General features: G+C 49.8%; 3 protein-coding genes across 12 annotated transcripts in view; 2 read left to right on the forward strand and 1 right to left on the reverse strand.

The window, feature by feature from the left end:
• Positions 1–8,042, forward strand: part of MROH1 (maestro heat like repeat family member 1) — a 207,750-nt gene extending 199,708 nt beyond the window's left edge. For all 10 annotated transcript variants that reach the window (XM_016432035.2, XM_007488756.3, XM_007488754.3 and 7 more), the window contains 7 exons: positions 3,562–3,708; positions 4,630–4,818; positions 5,380–5,535; positions 5,680–5,814; positions 5,986–6,088; positions 6,383–6,448; positions 7,621–8,042. In XM_016432035.2, the coding sequence (XP_016287521.1) occupies positions 3,562–3,708; positions 4,630–4,818; positions 5,380–5,535; positions 5,680–5,814; positions 5,986–6,088; positions 6,383–6,448; positions 7,621–7,706 (882 nt within the window). In that variant the 3' untranslated portion in view covers positions 7,707–8,042. The remainder of the gene's footprint in view (positions 1–3,561; positions 3,709–4,629; positions 4,819–5,379; positions 5,536–5,679; positions 5,815–5,985; positions 6,089–6,382; positions 6,449–7,620) is intronic.
• Positions 8,043–11,088: 3,046 nt separating this feature from the next.
• BOP1 (BOP1 ribosomal biogenesis factor) overlaps positions 11,089–27,971 on the reverse strand; it is a 71,611-nt gene continuing 54,728 nt past the window's right edge. The window contains exons 4-16 of the mRNA XM_007488760.2: positions 18,400–18,554; positions 18,135–18,252; positions 17,942–18,043; positions 17,656–17,868; positions 17,370–17,531; positions 17,086–17,166; positions 16,898–16,967; positions 16,562–16,694; positions 15,682–15,862; positions 15,247–15,535; positions 15,042–15,126; positions 11,743–11,850; positions 11,089–11,580 (exon numbers count right to left, since the gene is read on the reverse strand). Coding sequence (XP_007488822.1) covers positions 11,427–11,580; positions 11,743–11,850; positions 15,042–15,126; positions 15,247–15,535; positions 15,682–15,862; positions 16,562–16,694; positions 16,898–16,967; positions 17,086–17,166; positions 17,370–17,531; positions 17,656–17,868; positions 17,942–18,043; positions 18,135–18,252; positions 18,400–18,554 — 1,851 coding nt within the window. The 3' untranslated portion in view covers positions 11,089–11,426. The remainder of the gene's footprint in view (positions 11,581–11,742; positions 11,851–15,041; positions 15,127–15,246; positions 15,536–15,681; positions 15,863–16,561; positions 16,695–16,897; positions 16,968–17,085; positions 17,167–17,369; positions 17,532–17,655; positions 17,869–17,941; positions 18,044–18,134; positions 18,253–18,399; positions 18,555–27,971) is intronic.
• SCX (scleraxis bHLH transcription factor) lies at positions 23,057–27,966 on the forward strand. The gene is made up of 2 exons (XM_056820727.1): positions 23,057–23,786; positions 27,455–27,966. Exons 1-2 carry the CDS (start codon positions 23,232–23,234, stop codon positions 27,491–27,493), a joined length of 594 nt encoding a protein of 197 aa, XP_056676705.1. The 5' UTR covers positions 23,057–23,231; the 3' UTR covers positions 27,494–27,966.

Below are 27,971 nucleotides of genomic sequence, written 5' to 3' on the forward strand. Positions count from 1 at the left end.
GTCTTTACAGTTCTTTTGCCTTGGAATGATACTTAGTATCAAATCTAAGACAGAAAGTAATGATTTTTTACAAAATCAATCACTAGTTATTAAGCACTATGTGCCAAGCACTGTGCTATGTCTATGTGGGGGTGACTATTATTCAGGCTTTGTTTTTATCATTGATTCTCTAGGACCAAGATCAGTCGTAATTAATTTATTTACCTTTTAATATAGTTATAATTCTTATATTTTTCCCTTGACTCTGCTTTTTTCCATTTGAATCAGTTTATATAATTCTTCATAGTCATCATTTCTATGGCATAGTAACACTCTGTTACATCAGCTGGCATTTATTAAGCACCCAGCATGCCAGGCACTGAACTAAGCATTGGAGATCCGAAAAGAAGCCCCCAAAAGCCCAGTCCCGACTCTCAAGGAGTTCATAGTGCTGTAAGGCAGAGAACCTGCAAACACAAGATATTTACAGGGGAGTTGGAGCATGATCCTGTAGGGAAGATGCTCAGGCTAAAGAGAACTAAGGAGAGGCTTCTTGCAGAAAGCGAGGCTCTAGCTGAGGATGTGGAGGAAGCCAGAGAAGCCTGGAGATGGGGATGAGGAGGAGAGTAATCCGGAAGGGGGAACCACAGGGAGGGCACTGTCACCGGAGGCCAGTGGAAGGAGAGAAGTAGGTGAAGGAGGACTGGCAAGGTAGGAGGGGGCTGGGCAATGAAGGGCTTGGAAAGCCAAAGGGGTTGATCCTAGAGGTGATAGAAGGAACTACTGGAGTTTATTTGAGTCGTGTGGTGAGAGGGTTCAAGCTGTGTCTGGGGAATGTTTAGGAGTGTGACAGCTGAGAGGTGCGTGGATTGGAATGGGGAAGAGTCCGAGCGAGGAGAGCCTTGCCTGCTCCTGGGGCAGCAGCCTCGGAGGAGAGAAGCTGTTACCCAGGGAACATTGACAGGACTCGCTCATGGATTGGATGTAAGGGCGAGAGAGGGAAGTTGCCGGGGTTACTGGGAGGGGGGTGGCGTTCTGGTAATAAGAAAGATGAAAAGAATTTAGGAAGGAGAATGAGTTCTGTTTTGGACATGTCCAGTTTAACGTCTATGAGACAGCCAGTCTTGGATGTTTCAGGGATAAGCAGGTGCAAGACAGAGTTTAAGGCTGACGAAGTCGTTCTGGGAGTCTTCTGCACCGAGATAGTCATTGAAAATGAAGGCGCTGATGAGAACAGCAAATGAAATAAAGTGGGGTGATAAAGGGGCCCAGGACAGAGCCTTGGGGAACCACACTGTTAAATAGCTGTGATGAGCTGACAGAGGAGAGAGAAATGCCACAGAGACGTAGAAAGAAGGAGCTTATTAAGGAAAAGGGGCTTCAGCACTGTGGTAGGTTGCAAAGAGGTCAAGTATGAGATCATTAGCCACTTTGGAGAGGGCGGTCATCAGTCAAATGATGAGATCTGGAGCCGGGCAAGAAGCAAGAAGAGAGTGAGAGGAGGCGTGTGGAAGGGCTCGCCTCTTCATGTGAGTGCAGCAAAGGGCATCACAGAGGCGAGAGGAGCAAGGGCAAAGAGGGACCTCGCTGAGGGTGGCCTGTTTTTAGTGAAGTGGGAGCCAAGGAGGAGGTAGGGAGCAGGGAAGCTATGAGAGTTTTGAGGAGGGAGGAGAAGTTTGGAAGAGCCACTGTGGGAGTGAGATGGGAAATGGGTTAGGGACATGTAGATAACTTGCCAGAATAGAGGCCATGTTGAGGTTATGTAACATAAACTTGTATTAGACCCAGGAGCTTTGTTTAGCAATGCATACAGAGGAGTGAAAGCAGGACAGGAGGAGTGATTCAAAGCAGAGTTTTGACCAGAGGGATCTTTGATAGAAGAAAGGGCAAGAGAAGAGGATGCTGTGGTTTTGAACCTGGTCACCAGAGAGGCAAGATGGGGAAGGGAAGAATATGTATGGGGTGATGACCTGGAAAAGACCTGGAGCTGCAGGGCAGAGAGAGAGCAGCAATGACAGATTATGATAAAAAAAATTATTTCAGAGTTCGTAAACATAGCTGTAGAACACTTGAGGATAAAGGCAAGATCGAGGGTCAATTCATCTATCCTACCCAGTTCCTAGAACATGATCTGCTCAGAACTATGGCTTACAGCCCTCTATTTTCCTCTCCAGCTTCCCCTGCCAACCAGTTAAGCACACCGCTCAGTGATAGTGCAATATGACACTTAAAATAGAACAAAAGTAAATAGAAAGGAATTTTTAAAGGAACAAATATATCATCATCTTTTTCCCCAAACTAGCTCCTTGGGCCCTGGAGAATACAGCCATCACTTGCCTCTGTTCCCTGTGTGGATTTCTCTGCACCGCCAGTTGTATGTTAGGATTAGAACTCACAGCCTTAACACTGGATGTGCTAGATTCCAGGCACAGGAACCAGAGAGGTGATCCTGGAACCCTGAACTGCAGGCTCACTCTGTCGTGGCATAGTGCCAGCTGGATTCAGGAGGCTCATGTGGAAGGATAGGATTGCTGCTTGTGATGAGGGGGTGTGAAGATAACAGAAGAGAGCACTTTTGCCCAATTTGTATTTTGTTTCTGTCTTCTCTGCCAAGGAGAATGGCCTTTGCATGAGAAGTGACAAAACAAAAATGGCTAACAAGAAGTTAACACAAGATAACAAGATATGGAGTAGCACCTCAGTGAATCTCAGTCGCTTGGTACAGGTGATCCTGAAAGAATGTGGTGGCTCACAGTGAGAATTGAGAGATCATGGAGAATAGAAGGATCTACGGGATGAGCCCCAAGAAAAGGACAGATTCCTGGAAGAGAATAGTCTACAAGCTATGGGCCCAATGAGCTTGACTTTAATTTCTGGGAAAATTCTAGAAGGACCCACTAAAAGAGATGGTTAGGGACCATGCAGACAAGCAAGCAGAGATTCCTGAGAGCTAGCATGGCTTCTTCAAGAATGGGCCAGACTGGGCTAGTCTTGTCTTTTGACATGGGTACCAAACTAATAGATTAAATGAATGCTATGCATAGCCTAGATTCTAGCAAAGTTTTTGCTGTAAAGCAGGGATTCTTAACTTTTTTTTTATAGACCCCCCTTTGCAATATGGTGAAACCTATGAATTCCTTCTCAGATTAATATTCTTAAATGCATAAAACAATACACAGAGGATTACAAAGGAGGCAAATTGCATTGAAATAGTTACCTCCACCTCTCTAGTTATATATAAAGGCATCGATAAATTTTTTTTTAGGTACCAACACCTTTGATCACTTTTTAAGCTTAACCTTAAGGGCTAAGAACTCTTGATCACTCCAACCCCACATCCTTAATGTCCTTGACCAAATGCCACTTATTCTATGAGGCATTTCTATGGGGGGAGTCTTAAGGGGAGCTTGGCCAAAGATGAGTTGGGTTTTGAGAGTAAGAGTTTTCTGAAAATGGTACAGGCTGCCTTTGAAGGTATTGCGTTCCATATTAATGGAAGTATTCGAAGAAGGATAGGAGGTGACAGACGGTTCCTTTCAGAGATGAGGTTTCATGGTTCCTTGATTCTGATTTGTTTTTCAGCTACTGAGCAGCAATGTGGTGAATGATCTAATCCTCCTGGAGTCTCTGTTGGACAACACAATGAGTAGGCAGAAAGATGTGTGCCCAAATGTTCGCAGGTTGGTACTTCGTGGACTGGCCAACATCGCTACAGGCTCCCCAGATAAGGTATGGGGCTACGCGGGCTATGAAGATGTTCTTGAGGGCACTCATGCCTGAATTGTGATGCCTATAACCACCCCCGAGGGAGGAGAGGGCTGAGCATTGGATCTGGACATAGACAAAGACCAACTAGGAAGTAATGGGGGACCTAACTCTCTGGGCTGCCTTTATTCAGGTCCTGACCACCCCGCCATCTCCATTCCATTCTTGGGGATCTCAAAGGCTTTGCTAGGGTTGAGTTGAGTTTGAAGTGTCAGTGAAATGTGTAAGTAGAATCCAAAAGAGAGCCAGGGTGAGAGTGTCGACTTGGGTGTAACGGCACACACTCGATAACTAAAACTGGGAGAGTGAGCGTGAGGACATAGAGAAGTGAGCAGAAGGGGCCCGAGCCTTGGGAGAAGCAGCTAGGCGGCTCAGTGGACAGAACGCTGGGCCCCAAGTCAAAATCCAAATTCAGATCTGACCTCAGACATTTCCCAAGTGTGTGACCCTGGGCAAGTCTCTAAACCTGTTTGCCTCAGCTTCCTCATTTGTGAAGTGGCCATCATAATAGTATCTGCCTCCCAGGCTTGTGAGGATCAAGTGATATTTTTGAGTGCTTTGCAATCTTTAAAGCCCTAAAGAAGGGGACAAAGGAAGAAGACGTTGAGGTCTCGGGGAGGTGTCAGAGTGAAGGGATTCTGGGAGGAAATGGTAGGCAGAAGTGCACAATTACCAACATTTCAGATGATGGGAAGTGGCTGGGGGCTGGGGGGGGTGGCTAACACCCTGAGTGACAGAAGCAGGGCTCAGAAGAAATTGGGGGGTGTAGAAGAGCAGCTGGCAGTTTACAGAAAGCTCACTCCAAGAGCCCTGAGGCACAGAAAAGTGGAGGCAGCTCCCGGAGCCTGGGCCCAGGCAGACTGTACGTCTCGCCCGTCCCTGTAGGTTCGCAAGCACGGCCCCCAGCTCCTCACAGCGATGATCAATGGCTTGGATGACAAGGATGATCCTCACAACCTGGTGGCCCTGGACGCCATGTTGGGTCTCTCTCGCCTGCTGGATCTGGCAGAAGAATGGGATGTTCGCTCCATCCTGTTGCACATCACTATCCGCATCCGCCCCTTCTTTGACAACGTAATCTGGGGAAAGGAGAGCCGGGGAGGGGGGGAGGCCGGACCTTGATGGATGAAACCTCCTTTCCCAGGGTCTGTCTGATGGGCAGGCCTGGCTGAGAGGGGGGTCCTAGGAGGGATCTAACCAAGGTGAATATGTGTAGCTGAGGCGTCTGATCGAAGGCCTTCCTTAGTCTTAGCTTTCATTAGGAATCCCTAGGAGGGGACAGCTAGATAGCACCCTGGATAGGGCACTAGCCTGGAGTGGGGAGACCCTGGGTTCAAATCTGGCCTCAGACATTTCTTAGCTGGGTAACCCTAGACAAGTCACTTAGCTCCAATTCCTAGCCCTTACTGCTTTTGTCTTTAGAAGTGATACTAAGAAAGAAGGTAAGGATTGTTAAAAATGAAATAATGAGGAGGTAGGTGGAGGCACGCCCAGTTTGGAGAGGGAGTAGGACCCTACAGTACAATCTGGGACACTGGGGTTCAGAGAAGGGGAACAGGAGGCTAGTTCTGAGTTGCGATGGGAGTCGGGCCTGGAGCCCCTGGGATTTGATGGCCCTGCTCTTCCCTCCTAAAGGAGCGGGATGAGTTCCGGAGCTCATCCATCAACCTCTTCGGACACCTGAACAAGTTCTGCCACGGGAACTGCGAAGATGTCTTCTTTGAGCAAATCATCAATGGGCTAGTGAGCCTGTTGCTGCACCTGCAGGACCCCAAGCCCTCCGTCGTCCGTGTGAGTGCCGGGGCGAGGGGGGCTGCCGGGCCGGGGAGGCGTGGGCTTCTGGGCGCCCGCTCCCGCCGCCGCTCACTACATGTCTAGTGGCTGCTGGCTCAGGAGCCCGGGGAGCCCCCTCAGCCCTGCTTGCTCTGCTTCCAGGCCTGTAAGTTTGCCCTGCGCATGTGCGGCCCTAATATGGAATGTGACGAGCTCACAGACTTGTTTGAGAGGCAGCTGCATGACGGGCGTGGGCTACACTTTGGGGAGTTCATGAATGATACCAGCAAATACCTGGTGAGGCCCGGGCCGCTGGGGGAGGTCTGGGCCGGTGGGGAAGGCCTGGGGGAAAGCGGGCATCCAGCAGGAGGTTGGGGTGAGGGGAAGGCCGAGTTTGGGGTGTGCGCGTGCGTGTCCCAGGAAGGGATGAAGATGGGCTGGGACGAGCCCACTCTGTGCTGCTCTCAGATGCAGAGCTTCCCTGACACGCTGAGCCGCATCATCAGTACCAACTTGTTCTACTTCAAGAGCTGCTGGGAGGACATCCGGGCCGCTGCCCCCATGTTCATCGGTGAGCGGGGGTTTCCTCCCCCTCTTCCCGCCTTTGTCACATGGGGCTCCGGGGTTTTCAGGGGTACAGAAAGGCCCTCAAACTTGGGCCAGAATGGAGAATGTTGGAGCACTGTATGAACTGTCAGACAGACTGATTCTCTCCTGATTCATTTTGCAAACTGTTTCCATTCCCTTTCATGAAGGCTGTATGTAGAGAAGAGGGGGGTGTATTCAGAAATAAAAACAAGATCCTGCCCGGCCCATTCCCGTGTCCTCCTGAGGTTCCTCCTCCACTCACGTCTTTTCCCCTCAGGTTTCCTAGTGCTCCATGCGGATAAAGTGACTTGTGAACAGGTGGATCTGAACCAGCTGCTCTCAGGTAAGAGGGCGACACAGGCCCAGGCCCAGGGAGCCGCCCCGGCTGTTTCTGGTCACGTGGGGCTGGCATCCGGCAAACCCTCACGAGTCCATCTGATCCAGACACTAGTGGCCTGTGAGGAACGTAGAGGGAAAAGCCCGGGACAGACACACACACGCACACCTACGTCCTGGAACCCTGAACTGGTGCTGATGGCGCGTCTTCCTGCCTCCTCAGTCCGATACCTTCTCTTCCCTTTAATGTGGAAGATGTGAGCCTCTCCCCTGGGGGCCCCCGTTTTCCTCAGACTGCTGGGTGATCGGTCGTAGACTGGGCCCCCGAGCCTGTGTGGAGGTGGCTGGTGCCTACTCTATGGGGAAGAAGTTACTGACGCCGCAGGTCCCAGAAAGGGGTTTGGGGTGGGTTAAGTGATTTTCCTGGATTTCAAGGATTTTTTCCCTGTCACTGGTGACCTCATCGTCTCTAGTAATTCACGGAAACTTCTGAGTTGTTCCAAAGGAGCTTAAAAAACACTAAAAAAGGAAAAACTATCTTTCCGTTGGCTCCTGGGGCTCTTGCAAAAAAGAGGCCTGTCTGTTAAAGGGTAGCTTAAGTCCCCTTGGTGGGGGGGAGAGGGGGAGGGGAGAGAGAGGGAGAGCGCACTTGAGAAAGCAAGTAATCACTGGAGTTAGCAGTTTGGGCTTGGACAGCCTTAGCTTCCTGTATTGAGTGGATTAGCCAAGCAGGGCCAGGTTCCCCCTCCTGCCTGGGTCCTGCACCCCCGGGAGCCGGCAGCTGGAAGAAGCGGCTCAAGGCTGAGGACGGCAGAGCAGGAAGCCAGCGGCACATAAATCAGGGCTTGGCGGCCAGTGAGCGAGGGAGGGAATGTGGGAGGGAGGCCGGCAGTCGGTCGGTCGTCGGGCAGAGCTGAGCAGCCATCAAGGGGATTTGCAGGACGGAGGAGCCTCAACTTCCCAGTGTAAACAAGCTACTGGAAAACTACTCAGGAACTCAGAAGGGAGGGGAAAGCGTTACCTGCCCTTCTCAGTCTCCGTCCCAAACTGTTTACTGCCCCCTGTGTGACCTGCTTGTCTCCTCATCTGGGATTCCCTCCCCAGGGTAGGCATTCATTGTGCATGTCACCACCCCATACAACGTCAGGCTTCCTAAAGCAAACCTGTCCTTCCCATCAGCGCTCCAGCTGCTGCTGAAGGACCCAGCACCCACAGTGAGGATCAAAGCTGCAGAGACTCTGGGCCGCCTGGTCAAGTTCGCCTGAGCCACGCACAAGCTGCCGGACCAGCCTTTCTATGAGCAAAGTGGACCAGATTTCTAAGAACCAACCCTCACTGCCCCCAGCTGTGGAACAGCTGGATCCTGATAGTCCTCCTATTCTCCCCCCCCCCCCCATGGCTCCTGCTCCTGGGGGGTCATGAGGGTCACAAACCGTAGCTCTAAGTTGGGCCTGGATCAGGGGCTACAGTCGGGACCAATCCCATCCTCTTCACCTCCAGCAGAGACTCAATCCAGGCAGGACCCAAAGGTGCTGGAGGAAAAGCTGTACATAGGACAGAGCACACTGTACTTATTTTTCAATAAAAGCCGTTTGCTCTTCCTTGGCCGGTAGTGTTTCTTCCCCATCTACTACCCCCACAACCTCCCCAGGACCACTTCAGTCCCTGAGGGTAAGGTATCCATTCCCAACACAAGGGACAGCTCAGTGAAGAATATAAAAAGCATGGGGAATCATCGGGAAGTCATAAGAGTAACAGTGGAAGCAACAAATCTAGGATGAATAAATATTAAAAACAGCGATTCTCTAAGGATTGTGGCAGGGAACTCCGAAGGTCAAAACAAGAGGAGTCTCATGGCGGGGCAGTGGGCAGCTATTCCAAATGGCCAAACGTTAATGGTGAAGGAGAAGGCCAGCTCACTTTGGCCTGCTAAGGACAGAGTGCAAAGTTGGCAGAGCTGAGATCTAAAATAAATGACTAAGGGCCCCCCCCCCCCATTCCAAACCCACAAGTCTCCATTGTCCCCGGTCAGTTGTCTGTCTGAACTGCCCAGTTCTTTTAATGCCCCACATGAGTTTATCCAGGCCTGGACACTTGAACATGTCAAGGAAAGAGATGCTTCTCTCTCGCCATCTCCTTCAGAACTTCATCAGAGGCTCTTGGCCTAATCCATTTTCCTGTGACAGTTCATCTTCGGATTAAACATGGCTTCCAGTCCCCTCGTTCTGGTTGTCAGAGTCCTTCCTCAAATACGAGACACCGTGTACTACACACCATACTCTGGATACAGGTGGTCTGACCAGAATAAAATGCAGGGGGAATGACCAGCTTTGGCAGAAGTATTTTACTTATTTTTAAGATAAAGTGGCTTTAAAGTGAAGCGAGTGTCTCAGGCTAGATTTGAACTCGGGAAGATGTATCTTCTTGACTGCTACCTAGCTGCCTCCAGAGTCACCACTCAACATACGGTTAGCTTTTTGGGGGGAAGCTGGGCGCACGCGCACGCACATACATTCAGGTCACTGTATCCTTAGACACAACCCACTAAAATCCTCAGAACTTCCACTGTTGTCTACCTCCATGTCCATCCTCTAGTTGGGCAGTTTTGTTTTGTTTTTTAACTCATCTCAGTTCGGAATGGTTTTCAGCTGCTATTGTAACTCGATGGTCTTCTGGGATTTTGACTCTTCTGTCCAACACATTAACTATTCATTCCAACTTTGTGTCATTCAAGACTGTTGGCTGCTTTCATTCAAGTTAATGATAAAATAATGTTAATCTGAACAGAGAGCCCAGGAAAGACGTCTGCAATATTCCACTTTCTCTCCACGACCCCTTGACAGCAATGCCTTAGTGGCTTTGCTTTGGGTTCGGTTTTTCAGGGCACTTCTGAATGCAACTAATTGTCCTATGTCAGGGTCACTGGTCTCCAGCTGATCCAGGACACTATGACAAATTTGTCACATCAGGCTGAAACACCTGGACGTGCCTAAAGCGTTCTCTGACTTGCCAATGTAGTCACTGTCCAAAGGGGAAAAGGAAGCTCATCAGGCATGACACATCCCAAATGATGATTACCAAGACTTCACAAATTATTCTTTACATCTCTTCTAGAATTTTTCTCAGTACTTTGTTCATCAGCCTGATGTTAGGTAACTCCAGGCTCTTCCCTTTGAGGGAATTCGGGGCCTCTCCTGTTCTGATGTTTTTTCCCCCTCTCATAGGAGCTCAGATTTAGAAGGAATCGTAAGAGTGCCACTAGGTCCAACCTCCTGTAACACTCAAAATAGGAGCGTCCTTACAATCTGGATCCAGCCTCTCAGTTAATCAACAAGCATTTAAAGTACCGGCTGTGACTCTCCCAAGGTATAAAATACAGAAGGAAACACTCCTTGCCTTCTGGGAGCTTGCATTCGATTGAGGAAGACGTGTACATAGTACATAGAAATACATACAGAATAGATGCAAGATGAATACAAGACAGTTCTGGAAGGCTATTATAGTTGCAGGGGATTTGGCAGTAAAGGCTTCATGTGGACTTCAGAGAGCTAAGAACAAAGCATGCTGGGATGGGAGGCAGAGACTCCTCTCACAAACCACACTCCTGACACAGCCCTGCCTGCAGTTCCTTGACCTAGGTGGTCCTCCTCTTGCTGCTGCGCCCTGACTGTGCCTAGAGTAGTACGCTGCCCTCTGAGAACATCTGGCTTCAGGCTGTGGCTTCCCATGGGAAGCCTTTCTTGATGCCCCCGGTCGAGAGTGCTTTCTCCCTGCTCAGATAATCATGCACTGACTTATCTACTTACACATTTCATCCCAACAGGTGTAAAAATGGAGATTTTGAACCCTAGACTTCAATCCCCAGAAGTCCCTATAATCTCACCTGAGTGAGATCACAATTAGTATTTAACTGGCAGTAATGCCTCCCACTCACGCTCTGCCATTGCAATGATGTAGGAAGTATAGTGGTAAGCTAAGTATGGGGATTTTGAATGGGCTAATCAGCCATGGGCATGTGGTTTTTATTTGTATCTTTTATTACTAGATACTAATTTTTTACACAGGTCAGGTCCTGAGAAAAAGAGCTGGTTTTCTTTTTGTCACTGTTTACCCAGCAACTGGTACAGTTCCTTGACAAGTGGTAGTGCCCAAGAGCAAGAGATGTGATGTAAGGGAAAGGTTCCCGAGGGGTAGTGTTTTCTAAAAGGGCAATGGGTTCTTCCCCCATCACTCAGTTTTCCAGAAGAGGCTTGGTGGCCAATTACTAGAGATGCAGAACTTGGGTAGAGTCTGGAGGGCCCAAGTTTTGCCTCAGATATTTTCTAGTGACCTTAGACAAGTCACTTACTCTTTGCCTGCTGGTTTCTTCAACTGTGAAATGGGGATAACAACCCCTATTTCACATGACTGTGAGGATCATGAGATAACAGATATAAAGTGCTCACTATAGAAATGCTTGGTATTATTACCCCCCTGAGGGTAACTGATGCTGTACTGATGCTGTAAAAATGATTCCTATATTGGTTACTGGTTGATTAGATCAATGGTTCTTAACTTGGGAGGTGACAGACCCCTAAGGGGTGAGTGAATTGGTTCAGGGAGTCCTGTAAACATGGAAGGGAAAAAAATTAGATCTTATTTCAATAATTCATTTCTCTTTCAATCTGATGTATTTTATTTATTAACAGCATGTTTTTCTGAGAAGAGGCCTATGGGCTTCACCAGATGGCCGAAAGAGTCTATGACACCAAAAGATGAAGAAGCCCTGAAGTAGATGGTGAAGGCCCTTTCCAACAATGAGATTCTATTGTGTGTGCAGCAAGAAGCAGAAGACTCAAAGTGGGACATCAAAGAGTCGGTCAGCCTTCTGAGTAATCTGACTTCTTGCTTCACTCTTCTTGCCAATCCCCAGCATCTAGACAGAGGCAAGACCAACACCAACAAACAAACGTCCCTTTAATACCCCATCCCACCCCATGTCATCTCTAGGTGAAGAGTCGAAGGGTGCCATCTGCACCAGAGGAGAAAAGCCAAGGCTGCGTGGGGTGGAAGCTCACATCCAGCACGCCAAGGTCCCGGTGCATTGTGTGGCCTTTGAGAACTTTCACTGGCACCAACAGTGGGTTCTGTAGGAGGTCACTGGGGAGGAAGAGAAAGGCTACATCAGGGCTCATTACTGGGGAAGATTACTTAGAGGGACAAGAGAAGGTTAGATGAAGGAGAAAGGGTTCCAGAAAGGGGGGAAAGGAGAAGGAATCCCATTACTACCCCACCTGGTCTAGGGAAGGGACTAGCACTTACTTGTAGACCATGCCATGACACACAATGACGCTGCCATCATCAGATCCAGAGGCAAAGAGTGGGTACTTTGGATGGAAAGCAACAGCTCTGAGGGCCTTCTTGTGGTGCCTGTAGGGTCCAGGGAAGAGGGGAGATCTTTGTTGGGGAGGGTACATTTAAGATGTGTCATCTACTATAGTATATATAAGCACCCTTGTGTGACCTTCAATTCCTCCATATTTCCCCATTTCCTTGCTCTGCCAACCCTACCCTGGCCTCATTTTCCTCCCTAAACCACGCTTGACCCTTCCTCTAACTTTGAATCCTTTGTCTTCCTGATAATCTCCAACTCCTACAACCTCTCTCCCTCCACTTCTATTTCTCAAGTGACTTCTGTATGATGAATTTGTGCCAGCCAGGTCCACTACAAATCATGCCCTTCATTATGGCATGACAATCCTCTTACTATCTTATCAACTATCCAAGGCTATCCCCCTACCTTCTATTCTCCTCCTGCCCTCTCCTCTCTTCCTGCTCTCCAGAGAATGACACTAATTGGACTGTCTTCATTTATCTTTGTTTTCTACAGTTTTTTAATGACTTGAAACTAAGAATGTATCACTTAACAGCTTGGATTTTGAAAAATATGATGTCAGTTTTGAAGCTATCCCATTTGTCTGTTTCTCCTCCTGTTTTTTTCTGTGCATTTTAAAACTATTCTTTAAAACTTTTTCTAATCTGTATATATTTTTTCTCATGGTTACATGATTCATGTTCTTTCCTTCCCCCCTCCTAGAGTTGACAGGCAATTCCACTGGGTTATATATGGATTATCATTCAATACCTATTTCCACATTGCTTATTTTTGTAATAATCTTTTAAAAACCAAAACCCCAAATCCTATACCCATATAAACAAGTAATAAGTCAAATATTTTCCTTCTGCATTTCTACCCCCCAACAGTTCTTTATCTCTATGTAGATTCTTTCTCAAGTCAGGCAGGATTGTCCTGGATCATTGCATTGCTAGTAGTAGCAAAGTTGCTAATCTGTGCATTTGTTTTTTCCTGTAAGCTTTTTATTTTTTAATTTAAATTAATTTTATTCAATTAATAACATTATTCCCTGGTTACAAGAATCATATTTCCCTCCCTCCCCTACTCCCACCCTTCCTATAGCCAACATTTAATTTCATTGGGTATTTATTACATGTGATCGAAACCTATTTCCACGTTGATGTTTGCACTAGGATGTTCATTTAGAGTCTACATCCCCAACCATATCCCTTCGACCCATGTATTCAAGCAGTTGTTTTTCTTCGGTGTTTCTACTTCCACAGTTCTTCCTCTGGATGTGGATAGTGGTTTTTCTCATCGATTCCTCCTAGTTGTTCAGGATCACTGCATTGTCACTAATGGAGAAGTCCATTACATTCAATTGTACCACAGTGTATTGGTCTCTGTGTACAATGTTTTCCTGGTTCTGCTCCTCTCACTCTGCATCAATTCCTGGAGGGTGTTCCAGTCCCCATGGAATTCCTCCACTTTATTATTCCTTTTAGCACAATAGTATTCCATCACCAACATATACCACAATTTGTTCAGCCATTCCCCAATTGAAGGGCATCCTTTCATTTTCCAATTTTTTGCCACCACAAAGAGTGCAGCTATGAATATCCTTGTACAAGTCTTTTTCCTTATTATCTCTTTGGGGTACAAACCCAGCAGTGCTATGGCTGGATCAAAGGGCAGACAGTCTTATCTCCCTTTGGGCATAGTTCCAAATTGCCCTCCAGAATGGCTGGATCAATTCACAACTCCACCAGCAATGCATTAATGTCCCTACTTTTGCCACATCCCCTCCAGCATTCATTACTTTCCTTTGCTGTCATGTTAGCTAATCTGCTAGGTGTGAGGTGGTACCTCAGAGTTGTTGTAATGTGCTTATTAATAGTTTTGATTTCTTTAACTGAAAATTGCCTATTCATCTCCCTTGCCCATTTATCAACAGGAGAACAGCTTGATTTTTTGTACAATTGGTTTAGTTCTTTATAAATTTGAGTAATTAGACCTTTGTCAGAGGTTTTTGTTATGAAGATTGTTTCCCAATTTGTTGCTTCCCTTCTAATTTTGGTTGCATTAGTTTTGCTTGTACAAAACCTTTTTAATTTGATATAATCAAAATTATTCATTTTACATTTTGTGATTTTTTTCTAGCTCTTACTTGGCTTTAAAAAGTCTTTCCTTTCCCAAAAATCTGACAAGTATACTATTCTGTGTTCACCTAATTTGCTTATAGTTTCCTTCTTTATATTCAAGTCATTCACCCATTCTGAGTTTATCTAGGTATAGGATGTGAGATGTTGATCCAAAGCTAATCTCTCCCATACTAATCTGTGCATTTTAAAAAAAGCTACGATTACCTGTTCTTATTGGAAGGTTTTTTTTGGGGGGGAGGGATCCTTGTTAATTCCCTTCTTTCATCTTCAAACTTGCCCTCAAACCTTTAAATAGGTTTGTTTTCCTCTATAATAATTTTTAACCTTCTTGACTCTAACACTCTCCCAAGCTGGGAAGCTTTCCCTACTCCTTTTCCTTGCCAAATCATTACCATTACCGGGCCAAAGATGCCCCGATTGTGACCCAGGCTCATCTCAGATTGACACACTCCCTTCTCTTGTACTCCGCCCCAGCTGCCCATCCTAGCTGTCCAATCCTATAGCTTCTCCCTCCTCTGTCTAGTGCAGACTCTCCTGCATCTCACCCAGAGTATTAAGTGCTTCTCAAGTCACCCTCCCAGCAGGCTGCTCTGACCCTGTCCTTCCACTAAGTCTCCAATGGCTGGCCCAAGCGGGTTTCCCTCCATGTATTCACTTCCATCCAGGAGTCTACATCACTTCTCACCCTCAGGGAGGATCTAGGGAGCACATGGTTCTTCACACTCTTATCTGTTGCTGACTCCCCTCTCTCTTCCCCCAAAGTCTGGTGACTGAGGAATCTTCTCTGTGAAGCCCCTCCTGAAAGTGCCCCATAAACAGGGGCAGCCCCTTGGCCTCCTTCCTGAGCCTCTCCACTGCACTCATGTTCCCAATTGTGACTCAGCCCCCTACCAGCTGCCTCCCTCCAGTGAATCACTTTGTTACTCTGGGCCTCAGCTTCCCACATCTAAAAACAAAAGGGTTGGACCAGGCATCAATTCATGATGCTCTGAGCCCTTGCATTTATTATTTCTTGGGGGTGATGCCTTTCTCTTGATCAGAGCAGGCTTCTGCAGGAATGAACAGTAGGTGATCCCCTTGATGGCTCACTAGGACCGCCTTACCTCAGCACCTTGTAGGGCTTGGTGGAGAGGTCAAGATCAAACCAGATCAGCTTGCTGTCGTAGCTGCCACAGATCACGTTGTCTCCTATGCAGGTAAGAGGGGAGGAGTGAGGCCAGACCCTCCAAAGCTTCCCAGCCTGCACTTCCTCTCTCACCCCAGGTGAGGAGGGGAGATGTCAGTTCTTCCCCCTCTCTGCCCTCTCACCTTGGGGGTGGATAGCCAGGCTGGACACCCATTTGCAATTAGGCATTAGCTTCTTGGTGAGCTCCTGGCGAAGTAGGTGGTAGAGGCGGAGGCTGCGCTGAGAAGCCACAAACAAGAAAGGCCGAGAGGGGTGGAAGGCCACACACTGCACTTGACCGTGGCTTCTGCGGAAGGGGCTCTGGCTACGCCGGCGGCTCACCTGGTGCATCAGCACCTGTGTATGCTCGGCAGCTGCCACCACAGAAGCCAGGTAATCCCCACGTCCGTGCCAGGCCACCTGCTTCACTGGCTGAAGAAAAAGAGGAGAGAGGATGTAGGGAAGGGGGTGACATCCAAGGGAGACAAGCCAATAGGGTTCCTCACACAGGCTCAACAGTCAGCCTTCCTCTAGGCACGTCCCATTCCCTCCTTGCTTGTGGTCAAGGACTGTGTTACCTTATGATGACGGATTTGTAATCTTAGGCCTTGCTCACGCTCCTCCCCTGAGGCCTCCTGCCACTCTACAGGCTGCCGGGCGGGCTCCTCGGGGGGCGAGAATGCACTCAGCAGCTGGTCCGTGCTGCTAGCTACCTGCTGGTCAGCCAGACCTGGATTCAGCAGCAGCACCGAGTCTCCGCTGAGGAGAGAGACGCCCTTCAGCCCCCGGCCTCGCCACTCTCACAGCTCCCAGAAACAGGACTCCCAAAGATCTTTGCTCCCCACGGCCCTAGGAGGGAGCCTGCCCAAGGATCACCACCCCCATTTTACAGACCGTGGCGAGTAGACAGACTCTGGAATCAAACCCAAGTTGTCTAAGACCAGTGCTGCATGCACTCCACCAGGCTGCCTCTCAGGAGAAAGAAAAGTCCCTCCCAACTACAGTCTTGGATTTATAGCCACAAGTAAACATTCAAAGTTCCAAGTGATCCCCTCATCATCTTTATCACCCAAAACCTGAAGGAAGTTGCTCCTGGAGGATGCTGAGGCCTCAGGGAGACCATGGACCACCTCGCCAGCAAGGCCAACCGCGAGGGAAAGCCGCGGTGCCCAAGAGGGGAGAGGCCCGAGCGGTGAGGTGGACGAGGCAGTGCCAGGGAAAACTTTGGTCACTGGTGATGTTGGGTACAAATCCTGCTTTAGACTGAGTGACCACAGACAAATCACTTGGCATGAAGATGGGAACATAAGAACTGCTGCTGCTTCCTTGGGGGCCCCGTGAAAAGTACTGAGCAAGCGAGAGGGGGACTCGCACCGTTGCTGCCATTTTCCCTCAGAGCAAGCTAGGAGCTGGTTGTCCCAGGGGAAGCCCGGAGGGCTCTGGGCACCGGACACTCACACGGCCACAGCTACCAGACAGATGGCAGGGTTGGGATTCCAGGCAATGCTCTTTACCACGCCAGACACTGGGATCGTCTTCAGACACCGACCGGCGTACACGTCCCACAGTCGTACCGAATGGTCATCCGAGCCTGCGGAAACCAAGTCCCGTCAGCGGAGGGCATTCCTCGGCTCCCTGCGCTTCTCCTCTGGCCTCACCTGACATGTGAGATGAAGCTTCGGCCCCAGCAGTGTGAGGACCGTGTGTGGCCGGCTCCTGCCGGTCGGCGGGATCTACAGGAGGAAGGAGAGCAGCCCCTCACGTCTCCCTTTCCCTCTCCCCCTGTGGACGTACCTGAAGCCAGCCAATGGCCGTTGGGGGAGACGCTGAGGCATCGTACCAAGTCGCTGTGGCCCCTGTACACCTGTAAGGACGTGGAGGAGCCGCAGGGCACCCGGGCTGAGAACTGGAACAGCCACAGGTCGCCCTCTCGGCAGGACCCTCCTGCCTCTCCCACCCTGTGCTGGGCTCAGACCCATTACCATGGATTGCGTGGTAGGGAAAGGCTGCAGGTCCCGAGGTTTGGGCAGTTTAGGGATCAGGTCTTCAGGGTCCACATTTACCTAGAATACAGCACAGTCCTGTCACCTCCAGCCCAACCCAGCCTCAGGCTCACAAATGGATAACGGGGAACTATGGCGCATGCCCTCATGCCCTCAGCCTGGGCATGCCGGGCGTGGCTCCTGAGTGAGCATCCTGCTTTCTAGGCTCTGGGCCTCAGGGAAGCATCCCCCCTTCCCCCCCATGCCAGGGCTCCCAGGCGCACCCTCATTTTACGCTGCCGGGGACACAGGTAAAGGTCGAGGCAGCGCTCAAAGCGTTCATGGATGAAGCGGCTGTAGGCGGGCACCGCCCTCAGGCACTGAAACTGCCGTGGCAAGAAGTTCAGCTTCCTCTCCCCAGGCTCTTGCTGCTCCCATGCCAGTCGCTGCAAACACAAATATAATAAGAGGCTGCTGGGCCGAGGCCTCCACCCCCAGGCAGCACATACTTGCACCCTATCCGGGGAGGCCCAGCTCCCACCTGCTCTGGGTCTCTGCCCCCCCACTCACCTCCTCTTCACTGAGCAAATACTCGGGTGGCGGATTGTAGGACTCGGCATGGCCAGGCAGCGCCAGCTTGGGTGCAGGAACGTGCATCTTGTGGCGCCCCAGGATGGCATTGTGGTCCTCGTGGGCCCACAGGTCATAGTACTGAGGAATCGAGTCCTTTGGCCGCCGGGGCTGAATCCAGCCCATCTTAATGGCATGGACCATCCGGGAGACCTGAAACCAGTCGGGGTCGTGTGAGCGAGGCTGAGGACTGACGGGGGAGGAGCGGGAGCGGGGAGGGCCTTACCTTCTCCTTCTCAATGAGGGACGGGATGAAACTTCGTTTGTCAGCAGGACGGTTGGTCACCGGGTGGATCATCACACTCCCACTGAAGAAATCGAGAGCTGGCTGGTAGCAGGGGTTAGAGGGAAAAGGGGGGGTCAAGTACTGCTAACTTTTCCTTGCCTCACCCCCCTTCCCGGCCCTCCCTCGGCCATACCTCATAGGGATCATAACTGGCATCTCCAAACTGGCCCTTCTGTAACCGCTGTACCAGGGCCACCTGCTCATCCGTCAGCTTCATGTCCTGCCCCGTCATCTTGTCCTGTACCGTCCGCCTGTACAAGCATGAGGAGGGGGGCCTGTGAGACCACCTCATGGCTAATGCGTGCTCTGACCCCAACACAATGCCCTCTTCTACCAGCCGGATCTCTTGCTGACCTTCCCTCCCCGGCCACAGTCACTGCCCTCATTCTCAGACTGACCAATAGTCTGGGTCATCCATCTTGTCCAGGAAGCGATCAAGTTCATCTCGGCTACGAAGGGGTTTATAGATCCGCTTCCCGTCGAGGTCGTAGCCAATGTGGGGGAAATCCTCGTACCACTCCAGAGGAACATTCCCCACTGTGTTGCGGATGTCCTATGTGGGGTGACAGGACAGGACGCTTGAACTGCCCCACTGGACCGAGTATAGTCCCTGTGGCTGCGCGGTACCTTCTGAGCCCCTCTACCTCTCCTGTCCCTTAGGGATGAGGGATGTGCCCACTTTGCTTCAACCAACATTTCATGTTGTCATTTCCAAATGTGAGAACCCCACCTTCGTGCCCCTTCCTCCCTCCTCTCTGTAGACCCTCCCTCCCTTTTACTACTCCCCCCCAAAAGCCTCAGATTTCTTGGCCATAGCCCTGGGAAGCCACAGCAGTGACCTCATTGCCCGCTTGCTCATTGCCCTGGCATGTGGGCCAAGTACCTGTTGCCAGGGCTGGGGGCACAGAGCCAAGAGCCATTCACTACAGGGCAGAAGAAGCAAAGAGCGGGGGGGGAGGGGGGGGAGAAGCGTGGTAGGGAGTCAGGCGCAGGAAGACAAAGACTAACAGTTGATCCTGCCCAGCTCCAACGTCCCTGAACTCCCATGGGGGCAGCATTCTTGCCCAGTGAGAGTTCTCCCCAAGTGAGAATTCTGCAAGCTGACTATGGTCCTGGCTGGCTGGCACTGAAAGGAGAGAAGGAGCAACAGGGAGCACAGGTGTCTCCCACACCCAAGGGGGAGCCATAAGCTCTCCCATGGAAATGGGCAGTCTGAGTCCAAGCCCCTCCCCCACAACCATCTGGTCTCCATAAACACCCCAAGGAGCACACGCCCCATGGGGCCGAGAGGATGGGGACTAAGAGAAGGGAGTAGGGGGGGAAAAGACTTCCACCCCCTCCCACATTCACAGCCCATTCGGATGCTTAGTGATCTTGGGGAGAAGAAAAGAGGTCCTCCCACAGGGCCCCTGGAGAAGTCACAAAGGCGGCTCTACAAACCAGAGACTAAGAGAATCGGGGCTTCGGGAGGGAGCTCGTCTCTTCTGCTTCCACTCCCCAGTAGCAGCAGAAGCTGCTCTTGGATATGGCCTCCCTTCCCTCCCCTGTCCCCCACCCCCATGCTATTCCCTTCTCAGAGAATTCAGGGAGTGAGCTCAGCCTCTCTGGGTCGTCTCCTCCACCCCCACCCTATCGACTCCTCTCCTTCGAAGATCTGCCGTCACCACTCTGCGCCCTCCCCGATCCCCCCCTTCCCCAAGTCTGGAGCTGAGCTTGGCCAGAGTCAAAATTGCATTCCGAGACGCACATTCCTGGCAGGAGCTCCCGACAGCCACCACTACGCTCACTGCTCCTCCCGAGTTAAAGGCATCTTTCCCCAGCCTCCAATACCATGGCACTTCCTTCAGCAGCATGGTCTATGTCAGGCAGAGAGGGGCAAAGGTGGATTGAGAGAGGAAGAAAGGATCCTACTATGTGCCTGGGGGACAAAGGAATGGGAGAGGAGGCAGGATGTCAGCCTGGAAGTCTAGGAAAGGAAAAGGTTCTAGATCCAGGGTCACCCCACCACCACCACTGGAGCTTAGGGGGTAAGAGGAGGGGGCACAGAGTCCAGCTTGCCTATCCTAAAGACAAATCTGAGTCCCTCCCTGGAACTTATTATTTTCTGGCTGCTGTCCCATACGCAGTGGGGTATAGAGAATCAAGAGAACTGGCTTCCAAGTCAGGAAGACTTGTGTATGATTCTTCTATCAAACAGATCAGGAAAATCCCTGAATGCCTCCATGCCTTCAGGTCACAGAAACAGTGTTGATGTGCACAGGCAGGAGAGTGCCCACCAAGAGTTCCCTAAACCAGCAAAATCACATCTGGACCCCAATGACCTAAAAAAATTTTTTTAAATAAAAAAATTTCCTTTCCATCCCTGAGACCTATATGTGTGTGCGTATGCATGTGTGAAAGAGAAAATGAGTATGTGACAAAGTGAGGACATATATGTAAATGAACTGGGCACATGATTCATCTGCCAAAGTTCTCCAAATCTCTAGGTTCAAATGCTGCTTCTCTCTAGCAACCCGTGGGATGGCAGGCAGTAAAGCAACAAGCACTTCAGAGATACTTAACAATGTGCCAAGCACTGTGCTAGGTGCAAGAGAAAAAAAGAAAGGCGACAACAGTCCCTGCCTGCATCTGAGTAAGACAACACTCAAACACTCAATGGGATAATCTGAGAAAGGCCTGAGGGTGGAGGAAGCCCAGGAAAGCCTCTTGGAGGTCTAGAAGGAAGCCAGGAAAACCAAGGGGCCTCTAGAGTTGAAGGGAAAATGTATTTCAGTTATCAGGGACAGTCAGCTGGTGTGAAGGCATAGGAACAGCAAGTGTCACTGGATCAAAGAGAAATGGAAGGGAGAAAGAGTAAGAAGACTGGAGAGAGTTCAGACCAGGATGAGAAGGGCTTTAAGTGCCAAAGGGAAGAGTCCCAGGACCTTGTGCAGGGTGACATGCCCAGAAAGAGGCTTTAAAAATCACCATGGAAGCTCCATAGAGGACACACTGGATCAGAAAAAGACTCCAGGAGACCCAACAGCAGCCTACTGCAATGGTCCAGACATGAGGTGGCAAGAGCCACCACTAAGGTTTTGGCAGTGTGGCAGACTGGAGAGAAGAGGACATTCGCAAGGGATTTTGTGAAGGGAGAAATGACAGGTTTTGGCATTTGACTGGATAGGCACAATGAGTAGATAATGAGGAGCTGAGGATGACATCAAGGTTTTGAGGCTAAGTGGTGGTGCCCTCCACAGTAACAGGGGAGGAGGGGGTCAGTTTGGAATGCAATGAGTTTGAGATATCTCCCGGCCATCCAGCATAAGATGTCCAAGAGGCAGCTGGTAATTCAGGTCTTCATAACTGGCTCAGGAGCTGGATTACAGATGGGAATGATTTGCAGAAAGATAGTAATTGAACTCACAGGAGCTGATGAGAACACCAAATGGTAGCACCCCTAATTCAGAGATGAGCCAGAAATATTAAATGACTTGTGGGAGGTGGGATTTGAACCTAAGTTGGGTGGATCCAAGTTTGAACATTCTTTTTTATTTTTAGGGGTGATAGGTGTAGGAAATGTATGGCCGTATGTGTGTATGCATAACTGAGATGTTGTGGGGGTGAAAGTATATTTAAGAAAGACACCTTATGCCAGAGAGAGCAAGCAGATGTATTTGTGTGACTGATAGACTGTGATTAAGTGAGAAACACTTCATGTGTGTGAGTGCATATAAACTGGAAATGAACTGAACACAAATCGGAGAGTATATCTAAGAAAGTGAATCTATGCAGTATGATGGTGGGCCTGATTTATAGTGTGTCCAGCTGACACCAAAAGGAGAGCATGCATATGATGGAGCCAAGTATGTTGTGCATGCGTTGCTGACAATTTTCATGTGACAGTGACTTAAAGCCAGTATACATGTGAGATACAAGGTGGACAGACACAGGATGTATGTAACCTCCTGGCCTGGAAGAGTTGGTGTGTAGGTGAGAGAAGGAATGTGTTGCACATGTTATATGTATAACACTGTCCCCTATCTAGCCTGCTGGGGGAAAAAAACAACAACATCCAAATCTCCACCTCCGGGGAGTTCTGGGTCCTTTAGAAAGAAAGCCTTGGCCCTGAAAGAGTTAATATTCCAGCCATTCCTCATACAGCAGCTGGGTTAGTTTGGTCATGCTGGGGTGAGTGTGTGTGTTCAGTGGGGGGGAAGAAGGGGCAGAGAGAAGCAGGTCACTGATGTTATTTGACCCCCTTCTTCCCTCCCAGTGGTGCTGAGAAGACTCCTGGTTTCCTTCCCTCACAGCTGCCCTAACACCTTTTAACATTCCTTAATACCTCCCCTCCACATGGGAGTCAGGACCCCAAATCTCCCCCTGCTAAGGTGACCAGAAAAAGTCCTCCTCCAAGCAGAAATCCAACCCACCCACCATCTCTAGGATGAACCAGAGGAGCCAAGCCTGCCTCCTAGCAGCATCTGGGGAAGATTCCCCTATCCCAGCACTAAACCAAGAGAACCTCCCCAACCCCTCTACTGAGTCAGAGAAATGCTCTGTCTCTAATGCTATCAGTGACCCAGGCCAGTCTTCTCCCCTTTTCCCACTCCCCTCACCCCACACTGGCCCTACTAGGGAGGTGCTGAGGATTGTAGCAGCCCCTAAGGCCCAAACTCCAGGGAGAAGGAGAGCTGGGTAGATGAGCAATTTTATGGAGGTGTCTAGAAGTGTGGCCCCTTTTCCACAAGGGAAAGCTCTGACTCTCTTCTCAGCAAACGCACACCCTCAGGAGGGAGAGAGAAAGGAAGGCTGTGGTACTCTAAGGAGCCCCCCGGAGCCAGTTCCAGGCAGTGGGAGGGAGCTGTGTGTGCTGTGGGGGAGGGGCCAGGCTGACCGCCCTGTGCTGAGCTGCTGGCGGATGCCGAGGCTATAAAGCTGCTGGCTCCTGCCACGCTTAGTCTTAAGATGCACATGTGTGCTGAGAAGACAGCACTAGCAGCAGCGGCGGCAGCAGCTGCCATAGAAGCCTCTACCTCCGACCCTGAGACAACTGGGATTTCACTCCTCCTCCAGAGACCTGAAAGCACCCCTGCCCACAGAAGACATCACTGAGCAAGTCGCCTCTGTGCCCTAAAGACACAAGGAGAGAAGGAGGCATGAGCTGTGGCCAGAGTTGAGGGCCTGTGGCCAATCCCCAATCCTTGCACCCTCAATCTCCCCGAGCCCGAGCCCTCCCCCAGCCTTCACCATGTCTTTTGCCATGCTGCGCTCGGCACCCCCCAGCCGATACCTGTACCCCGAGATCAGCATGCTATCGGAGGATGATGAGAATGGCAGTGAGAGTTCAGGCTCCGACGAGAAGCCCTACCACCTGGATACGGATGGCTTTGGCCTCAAGGGTTCTAAGCGGCGTGCAGGAGGCAAGAAGGGGAGCAGTGGTGGGGGGCGTCTGAGCCGAGAGCCCAGGCAGAGACACACAGCCAATGCCCGAGAGCGGGATCGCACCAACAGTGTCAACACTGCCTTCACTGCCTTGCGCACCCTTATCCCCACGGAGCCTGCAGACCGCAAACTGTCCAAGATTGAAACGCTGAGGCTGGCATCCAGCTACATCTCCCACCTAGGCAACGTGCTGCTGGTGGGTGAGGCCTGTGGAGATGGGCAGCCTTGCCATTCCACACCAGCCTTCTATCACCATGCTGGCGGAGCTAGTCCCCCACCCCCACCTCCACCTCCTCGGGACAGCGAGAACTCCCAGCCCAAACAGATCTGCACCTTCTGCCTCAGCAACCAGAGAAAGTTGGTGAGTGGCAAATTGGATCTGGAATTCTATGCATATGTTTATGAGAGGGTGGTGTGTTCAGGGTCTAGAGGAAAAAACCATGGTTCCCAGCTTTGTCCTGGGAATAGGCCGGGGACCACAAGAATTTAGAATTGGAGTAGGCTAGAAGTAGTCTCCCATCCAAAAGGTGCCCACCATGGCTAGGCATGGAAGTGGCTAAGCAGGGTGGATCCTAAATCTCTCTTAAGAAAAGTTATTGATCCTTACCTTACTCTTAACCAGATACTGAAGAGATAAAGTGACAATTCTGCTTGGCCATGCTCACATCTAGCAAACTCATTTGTGACTTCTCCCTACCCTACAGCATCCCAAAGGCTTCCAGAGGAAGCACTACCCAAGACAATTCCACATGGATGGATAAGAACAGATCACTAATAGGTTCTCCCCTGTCTGGTCCTGACGCCAAGGGAGACACTGAACAGAAAGAAGTATGACCATCAAACTCAAGGTCACTGAGGCTAGGATCATCAGCTATGGATTTGGGGCTTGAGGGTGGGGTAATTCGTCCCATTAATGCAACACAGCTTCCTCGGAAGCTAAGGCCTGGGGGAGCCCATTAAATCCAAGTCATCTGCCATCTGTAGCAGCTCCAGAGCTCTCAGAAACTCTTCTTCCAACAAGATCTAGGCTAGGGGGCTTCTATCTAGAGGCCTTCTAATCCAACCACATTTATCTTCAACCCTACAAAGAATCCTGCTCTTTAGTATCCCTTCTCCAGAGGACCTTACAAAGCCAGCCCCAGTCTCAACCCTATGCTGAGCCCAGAAATGAGACAGAAATGTCCCAGTCACTCCGCCAGCTCTTTCTGCTTCCCTGTCTCTGCTGATCACAGTAGGCAGTATCAGTGAAAAGCCCTCCCCTCCTATGCCTCCATCCCAACATAGTACAACCACAGGTCAGATAAATCCCCATTCAGATTAGGATCCTAAATCTTCCCTTCCTGATAACCAGAACTTTGACGCTTATGGGACAAGTTTGTGGGCACCTACAGTCTCCCAAAGTGAATGCAGATGGTGGTATGTACCTCCTGCATCTATAGATTTCTCATGGGAAAGAGAAAAGAGGGAAAAGGGGGGTTGGGAGGGAGAAACAGAGACAGACAGAGATAAGAGAGACAGAAATGAATAAAAGCAGGTCTGAAAGGGTCTGTGGGCAGCCAGAATCTCTCTCTAAATCAAGTTCCTCTCACATTTCTTAGATACAAAGGTTCCTAACATGAGACTTCCAGGAGTATGTCCTTTACTCCCCCAAACCACCTGGAACCCTACCCCACCTCTTACTTCAAAACTGTCCTCAGAAAGAATGGGAAGGTTCAGTAAATTGAGAGGTGTTAGGATGGTGCAGGGAAAGGGAAAGAACCAAGCTCCTGCCTGAAATAAAACATACTGAGAAGGAAGAGTCAGATTTGGAAGATTTTAGTAAAGACTAAGGCAACTGCTGAAATCCAACTACCTAAGCAAATTGAGGGAAGTTCCTGAATTCTTTCCCCTACACCTTCCCCAAGAAGGTATGCAAAACCAAACCAAGTGGTCTAAAATGCTATTGGGAAAGAAATCACAGGATTTGGTGGGAGAGGCTCATCAATATATTTAACCCCCTGAAGCAAGTAGGGCTGTGTACTACAGTGCTAAGACAGCAAGTCCAGGAGTCATCATGGAGTACATAGGAGGTTGGGAGATAAGTGTATAAATCTTTAGGGACAGATGAAAACTCAGGTTAGATATAGCTTGAGAGGGAGATATCTTCTAGGTAGGGGAGAAGTGACTAGAAGTGGGGGAAAGATCTATGGACCAAGAGATTTTGATCCAGATCAGAGAAAGGGTACTTACCTGACAGGGACCAGGTGGCTAGAAAGGCAATTGGGCAAGAGCTTAGACAGATCAAGTCAGAGGAGGCTACTGAGTAAGCCAGGGGATATGGGGGGAGAAATGAGGACAGATGACAGGGAGCTGCAAGAGAATGTTAGGAAAAGACGCACACATTGGTATGAGAACTGCATTGGTACTGGGAACTCCCAAGCAAGGAAACTCCCTCTAACAATTTAAGTAAAACTTATGTAGAATTCTAGTTTTGTCCAGAAAAGTGACTTGCCTTCAAATCAGGTAAGAAATTAGGAGGGAGAAATGAGGAGAAACCATAATAGAAGAACCAGGGATAGAGAAAAAAGGGTTGAGATCAGAATGGCCTAAGGAAGAACAGAAGGCTTATGCTGGGTCAGTTTCAGTAGATGACGGACCAGAAAAGACTCAGTTCAGATAAACCCTTCCCCCACTGCTTAGGAAAGGAATAAGGGCAGACCCATTTCACAAAGCAACAAACAGGTTGTTGGAGAGCTATCACCATCTCTGACACACAAAGAAGGAGGGAGGAGAATGTGGAAGAATAGAGACTACCAAGGAAAAATACAGTGTCACTCAGTGGCACAGCCTGAGAACAGAAATACTCCAGAGGTAGGGGGATCCCAGGCACAGCTGCCAAAATGGTTTCTTTTTTTCTCTTGGGTTAACTGTTTTTAGAGCCCCATGATCCCCCCAGTGGTAAAATCCCTTTGGACAGCTCCTGTTCAGTTGCTTACTTTGGGACAGGTTCCCCCTCCTTCCTTTACAATCAGCAAGAAATGAGGCCTTGAATTTTTGCCCTAACCTGGAGAGGGGGATGAAATTGCCCCACAATCCTACCTCAGGCACCACCAGCCAGGTCTACATGAGAGCAAAATAACCCACAACTCAAAGAAGTGAATTCTGGCTGATTCACAACAATGAGGTGGGGCTGGTGGCCCCATCTGGAAAATGCCCAGCTATTTCTCAACAAATTAATTTGGGGATGTGTGAATCAGTAGAGCAACTAAGGAACTTCAGGGACCCAAAAGTAAATTACTCTAAACTGGTATAGACTTGGGTCATGGAAGAGAGAGTAGGAGAAAGGCAGAGAGAAAAGAGAAGAAAAGAGGAGATGAGGAGGAGAGAGTCATGGGACAAAGAGCTCAGGAAAACAGTTTGGGGGCTGAAAGAACCTTTAGGGTCCTCACCTCACCCCCTTGCATTATCAGGGAGATGGGTTAGCCCCAGAGTCTAGTAATTTATGGTCCTTCCTGCACTTGGTGGTACCGGAAAGGCAAGGTGAGAGGGGAAAAAATACGAGGCGGGCTTTTCCCAATCCCCATTTCCTCTCCAGACAGCACGAGAGCGAGCTCCTGGGGCCTGAACATCTGGGAAATTTAATTTTACAATTTCTGTTCTGCAACCCCCCCCTCCCACTCCAGTCTCCCCCTCCCCAAACTGTGGTAACGAGAGACGAGGCAGTCTGCATGGAAGGAGGCAGGGGGACTCAGGAAAAGCTTCCCCCTTACACTCCCCAAAGCAGACAGACCCAGCTAGGTAGGGGGAGGGGTCTAGGACCTGGCTCATAACAGGAAGGAGAGAGGACTAGGCCTTTAGGGCAACCCTTCCCATCATGACCCGAACAACCCCATAGTGAGCCAGCCCAAAGGCAGGGCATTCCATCTTTCTGACTTAAGAGTCATGGTAGGTGGACATGTGGGAGTAGAATAGTTCCCTTGGGGCCTCCAATGTCATCCTTTTATACCCTTACCCCGAATTCCCTAACTATAGTTTCAACCTTCTTTCCAGAGTAAAGACCGGGACAGGAAGACTGCGATCCGGAGTTAGGAGCCAAAGGTCAACTCAAGGAAGGGGGTGGGGAAGCAGAAGGATGAGAAATGACAACAAATAGAGACAAAGAAAAAAAAGCTACACATCATACATCTGCTCCCTGATTCTGGACCCCCTGGGGACATGGGCCTCAGTACTCAGAACTGTATTAAGCTCACTGGGTAAGCCTCCCCCCTGTCACAGAGCAGACTCTGGGTTCTTGAGACCCTACTAAGAGCACTGTACAAAAAGGAAAAGACTCCTATGTGGTGGACACTTGGCCTGAATAAGGAAGACTGTGCCCTCTACCTCAGAATGAGGCCATCAGCCAAGTCGGCTGTGCCTGGGAGAGGAGGAAGGAAAAGAAGATGGTGTGAGGAGGAGAGGACTGTCAGCATCCACCCTCCCCACCAAGAGTTAAGTGTTCTCTCCCCAAAGACCCTAGCTGGCTTTCTGGTCACTGAAGAACTTTAAACTATTCTGAATTCTGACATCC

The sequence above is a fragment of the Monodelphis domestica genome, chromosome 3, assembly GCF_027887165.1.
Source record: "Monodelphis domestica isolate mMonDom1 chromosome 3, mMonDom1.pri, whole genome shotgun sequence".
Classification (NCBI taxonomy): Eukaryota; Metazoa; Chordata; class Mammalia; order Didelphimorphia; family Didelphidae; genus Monodelphis; species Monodelphis domestica.